This window comes from Pelophylax lessonae (genome assembly GCF_965119305.1).
Source record: "Pelophylax lessonae genome assembly, chromosome: 5".
Lineage (NCBI taxonomy): Eukaryota > Metazoa > Chordata > Amphibia > Anura > Ranidae > Pelophylax > Pelophylax lessonae.
This window is the reverse complement of record NC_138772.1, coordinates 542,263,056-542,269,055: the sequence shown is the minus strand read 5'-3', so window position 1 is coordinate 542,269,055 and position 6,000 is coordinate 542,263,056. Positions and strand designations below refer to the sequence as shown.

Genomic DNA, 6,000 nt, shown 5'->3' with positions numbered 1-6,000 from the left:
GACATCCCAGACAAAGACGTTGCCGTCCGCACTGCAGGAGTATGCCAGCCTGCACCCAAACACAAAACAAAGGATGTCAGACATAATGAAGTGGAGAGAGGTCTGTCCTCAAATCCTAACAGCTTACATATACATAACACAAGATACTAAAGGGGTGTGACTACAGACTACATGATAACACTTAAAATATCAAATGACCATTCTGCATACCATTATACGCCCTTACATACTGCAAACAAAGCATTAAAAATGTTGAAGCAATTCTCCGGGCTAGCACGACACCAATCCCTCAGCGTCAGTGGTGTATTTTGATTTTGTGCTGCCCTAGGCAAGACTAAAATTGGGCGCCCCTCTCCTAGGTAAATTTGCCCCACCCCTTCCTGTTTAATGGATGTGACTTCTTCCAAAATTGAAGGACTACAAGTCTCAGCATGAACCCCTGAGATCTCACAAGAGTGAAGGTGGGGGGGGTGAAAGAGAAGGGGGTGAGAGAGAGGGGGGGGTGGGAGAGAAAGAGGGGGATGGGAGAGAGAGAGAAAGAGGGGGTAGGAGACCCCCTAGCCCTGCCTGCAGTCCCTCCTGTGCCCTCTCTTTGACAAGGGGCCCAAGTTGGCAGCTGCTTTGGGTCTCACGATCACTAAGCACGAAGAGGAGGAAGTTAAATCCTCCTCCGCTTTGAATTATAGGCAGGGCCAAGGAGTCGCCAGGTGGCTCAAGCAACCAGTGGCCAGTAGAGTCTTAGGTGGAGGCAGGGGTGGCTTTTTTGCCGCCCCCCTGCAAAGTGCCGCACTAGGCCTGTGCCTTGTTGGCCTAGGCCAGGATACAGCACTGCTCAGCGCTCTAGTCGGGAAATCTCATTGTTTACATGCTGCCGTGCTATCAGCAAAGTGTAAAGAATAGGATTCCCAGACTAGAGCGCTGGGTGGCAGGTGTGCACGCGTTGCATTGGCAGCGTGTTATCACCAGGGGGCGGTTTACAAAGCAAGGAAGTGGCCAGATCACTAGATGCCCTTAGTAAAGATGGCGGCGTGGGATAGAAGAGCCACTCGGAAAGTGGAGCAGAATGCAAGGTAATGGTAGTAAATATTTTTTTCCCCACAATTAACGTGTAAAAAATTAAATAACTGTGCCTTGTTTCAATTTTACAGGATTGGGGTGATCTTCCTATTTAATACAAAAAAAAGATATCACAGAACAAAGAAATGCAGCTAATTCGATTTTAGCTTTAGAAGACCAGCACAGTCACATGATGAATTGGATTGCTTTCTTTTGGTCATTGATTTTCCTGCCCTACAATACACTCTGCAATTCACATCTTGCAATCACACAAAAGTAAATCATAGAAGCTTTAAAGTGGTTGTAATGTAAACCTCAGACATGAAATACGAACAAAGCATATTCCTCTATAGCAGGGAACTTCAAACTGCGGCCCTCCAGCTGTTGTGGAACTACACATCCCATGAAGCATTGTAAAACTGACATTCACAGACATGACTAAGCATGATGGGAATTGTAGTTCCTGAACAACTGGAGGGCCATAGTTTGAATACCCCTGCCCTATAGTGTGCACATGTCTCAGTTAAGAGCACTAAGTGTCATTTCTGTCTGCTGCTTCATTCCTCTGCTATCAGTGAATCACTTCTATGAATCAATTCTGATAAGTATTCCTGACACCAAAAGAAAAAAGGTGACAGGGAGGGAGCTGCACATAGACTGTGATCGACAGCCTCAGCTCTATTTGTGTGCGCTGTGTGATGGGGACTGTGTCCCTTCCCTCCAATCAGATCTCAGCTTTCCTCACTGAGCTTTACAGAGTAATATCTGTCTGCTGCTTCATTCCTCTGGTATCAGGGAATCACTTCTATGAATCACTTCTGATAAGTATTCCTGACACCAAAAGAAAAAAAGGTGACAGTGAGGGAGCTGCACACAGCCTGTGATTGACAGCCTCAGCTCTATTTGTGTGTGCTGTGTGATGGGGACTGTGTCCCTTTCCTCCAATCAGCTCTCAGCTTTCCTCACTGAGATCTACAGACTGTAACTTTAACTCTCCTCCCCATTTTCTGAAATCTTAGACAAACTGTATAAAATTCTGGACTTTAAATGGTTATACAGAAGAGAAGACTCTAGATAAACAGATACAATGTATTTAGGAGGATTGGTTTCATCTCTGTGTATCACCTGAAGTCAGTCAATTCACTAGATATATGGAAGGGTTTAAAGTTGTTGTAAACCCACTTTAAATACTTTTACCTATAGGTGCTATAAATATCTCCCAAACTTGCACCGTTTAGGAGATATTTACAGTGCATGCAGCCGATGACGTCACTGGCGCATGCACTCTGAAGGAACGGCCACCCGTGCCGTTCCTTCAGAGCCCTATGCCGTGAATGGCGGATTCCGCTCGCATGCGCAGGAGTGATGTAATCGCACCTCTGGCCAATCAGATGGCTGGAGGACGCGATCCAGGAAGCAGGATGGCGGGACATGTTGGCCGCTCTGTCGGCACTGCGGGGGCTTCGTTTTTAGGTAAGTACTTCATAATGAGCTAGTATGCGATGCATACTAGCTCATTATGCCTTTGTCTTTACAGGTTTTTTTTTTCAAATTTTTTTTCAGAGGGTTTACTTCCTCTTTAAGTATTACAACTTGTAACTACTGTGTATTTAAAAACAAAACATCCTTATTATATTAGATATGGATTGGAAGGAGTGCCCCTTGTCATGTTTTCTATTGTCTGTATCCATTGGAGAGATTTTCCTTCACTTCCTGGACTGTTGACACAACAGGAAGTGAGAGGAAATCTCCAGGAAATTTCCCTGTTAGTTATTATCACAACAGGGGTCACCATTGGAAGAATTTCCTTTACCTTTTGCTCTGGTAACAAGTGTAAAATTTTGGATCGCCCTCACTTTCTGTCTCATTGGCAATGGTGACTTGGACAATTAGAGAGGGTGACTCTACCTGACAGAGGGTCTAACCCTTCCACACTGTGTGCTTTGGCTGTAGATCCATTTTTAATAGTTTTCAAAGCTTGAAGAGTTCCTTCTTTAGCTGTGTGGAGACTCAGGTCTTACCTCTTCTGAGTATCACCAGTGTCAGTAACGATGTCTACTACCTCGTCCCGGTGGTCACTTAGCTGCTTGTTACAGGACATACTGTGAATGTTGATGATGTAAATCATAGAATCGCTCGATCCGATCCACACGTGAGTCAAGTCCACTCCCACCATACAAGTCTGGAAGGAGAAACAGTGTTACATGTCTGACATAAACATAAAAAAAGTCTATATAATAACCCCTTGGAGCCTTTTTCTGAAACCTGTTGTCATATTTGTGTTACATCAAGGGGTTAAGTTGGGGACAGATGATCATCCATGGACGCAAGCTAACTTCAGGGAAATTTCTATCTCTATTTTATGTGCGGCATCATTCATTGTGAATAGCCCTCTAACACATTATACAGTACAGCCCAAAGCACAACGCACCACAGAACACCACAACACATAAGGGTTCATTTACTAAAGCTGGAGAGTGCAAAATCTGGTGCAGGTGTACACAGTAACCAATCAGCTTCCAACTTCAGCTTGTTCAATTGGGCTTTGACAATAAAATCTGGAAGCTGATTGGTTTCCATGCAAAAGTGAACCTGATTTTGCACTTTTCAGTTTTAGTAAATCAATCCCATAGTATACCATGTACTGTGGTGTGCTGCACTTTGAAGAAGGATTTATGCACTTTTTTTATCTGTCGTAACGCATTGGCAGCCCATTCATAATGAACTGGCTTCCTAACTGCAACACATGTTAATGCGTGCAAATAATTAACCACTTCCCGCCCATCATATAGCAATATGACGGCCACAAAGTGGTTGCTCTATCCTGACTGGGCGTCATATGACGTCCAGCAGGATAGGGCGCGCAGAGCAGCAAGTGGTAGTGCGGTGTGTCACTCTGACACACCACATCTCTGATCCCGGTAAAGAGCCTATGATGTAAGCTCTTCACCATGTGACCAGCTGTGTCCAATCACAGCTGGTCACATAGTAAATAGGAAGTGCCGTTGATCGGCTTTTCTCAGTTTGCGCCTGGTGCGAGTAGAGGAGAGCCGATCGGCAGCTCTCCTGACGGGGGGGGGGGGGATCTATGCTGGTAATCAGAGCATTGATTACCAGTGCAGACCCTTGGGGGATGCCACTGGAACCACATAGGATTGCCCACCCTTTGCCACCAAGAATGCAATCAGTGCTCAGGGAGCCTGTCAGTGCCCTCCTCAGCAGTGCTGCCCATCATTGACATCTATCAGTGCCGCCCACCAGTGCCCATCATTGTCATCTATCAGTGCCACCCACCAGTGCCCATCATTGTCATCCATCAGTGCTGCCCACCAGTGCCCATCAGTGCTGCATTACAGTGCCACCTATCAGTGTCCATCAGTGCTGCATATTAGTGCCACCCCATCAGTGCCTGTCAGTGCGGCCTCATCAATGCTCGTCAGTGCAGGAAAAAAACATATTTATTTACAAAATTTTATAACAAACAAAAAAACGTTTTTTTCCAAACTTTTCGTTTAGCAAAAAAGAAAAAACCTTACAGGTGATCAAATACCACCAAAATAAAGCTCTATTTGTGGGTGAGGGGGGGGGGGGGGGATGACATACATTTGGTTTAGGTACACTGTTGTATGACCCTGCAATAATCATTCAAAATGCAACTGCTCTAAAAGTTGAAAATTGGGCAGGAAGGGGGTTAAAGTGCCCTGTATTGAAGTGGTTAAAGTGCAACACTCTAAATAAACTTCTAATTGAGTAAAAACATAAATAAAATCCCTATAGTGCAAAAGTATCCAAATCATCCAATGTGAATGAATAATGAAAGTGCTGTACTGTAGGTCAGGGGTCTCTAAACTTTCTAAACAAAGGGCCAGCGTACTGTCCTTCAGACCTAAAGTACGGTAGTTGTAAAGTCACTTTGTGTACCCTATAGTTTCCCCTTTGTTCCATGATGGTATGTGCCCCAGTGTATGTTCTACGTAGAAAAATATGTAGCTGTATACCTTATTTCAGAGCGCTTCTCGGCGCTCACGTGACTGCCCGCCGCTCTCCTCTCCCAATCTGAGAAGTACAGTGGAAGGGGCTGAGAATCCCTTGCTGACATCAGTCGGAAGGAGGAGAGCGGCGGGTGGTCATGTGAACACTGAGCAGCGCTCCGAAATAAGGTATACAGCAACATATTTTTTATGTAGAACATACACTGGGGCACATACCATCATCAAACAGAGGGGAATCTATTAAGTACACAAAGTTATTTTGGCAGCAGGAGGGGAGGGGCGAACACTGACACTAGCTGGAAGGCAGGGAGGGAAGGAGGGAGGGAGTGGGGAGAGAGGAGAGACAACGGATGATGGAGGCACATAACTGACCACACTATCAGGGGCTCAGTAGCCATGATAAATGTGGTCAGTTTACAGAGGAGAGGGCAGCACCAGCAGAATCAGCCAGGTATTTTAGATGATAGAAAGGGCCTAATTATACACCACAAGCACTGTGCTGTCCAGACATCTCAAGTCTCCCGCAAGTCGCGGGAGACTCCCGCTTTCCGCCCTGAGCTCACGGACACCCGCGAGCTCAGGGCAATATCCCAGCTGTGTGTGTGACTGTGAGTCACAGTGAGTCAGATGAGATGACTCATCGATGCAGGCAGAAGAGTGTGTCAGCTGTCAGCAAGCTGAGCCTGCACAGAGAAATCATGTTGAGCCGAAGTAGAGCCGGCTCACAGGCGGAGTGATATGAGTCATGCACTCCACCTGTGGGAGGAGCTGATATGAGTCATGCACTCCGCCTGTGGGAGGAGCTGCAGAGAGCAAGCAGCGGCTTTGCTCTCTACTACAGTCACATCTTCTACTCCAGGAGGCATTTTGGCGCGCGCGGGACCAATCGTGGCATCGTGGCACCCCACTCTGTGACAGACACAGTGACCTAACTGAGCAGCACCAGAGACCA

At 46.2% G+C, this 6,000-nt stretch overlaps 1 protein-coding gene across 1 annotated transcript in view; it reads right to left on the bottom strand.

Moving 5' to 3' along the window:
* The window catches only part of DENND3 (DENN domain containing 3), a gene marked incomplete at its 3' end in the record, with an annotated part of 300,261 nt that overhangs the window by 7,323 nt on the left and 286,938 nt on the right, over positions 1–6,000 (bottom strand). Inside the window, exons 19-20 of the mRNA XM_082257394.1 lie at positions 3,078–3,238; positions 1–49 (exon numbers count right to left, since the gene is read on the bottom strand). The exon at positions 1–49 is cut by the window's left edge and continues 82 nt beyond it. Coding sequence (XP_082113520.1) covers positions 1–49; positions 3,078–3,238 — 210 coding nt within the window. The remainder of the gene's footprint in view (positions 50–3,077; positions 3,239–6,000) is intronic.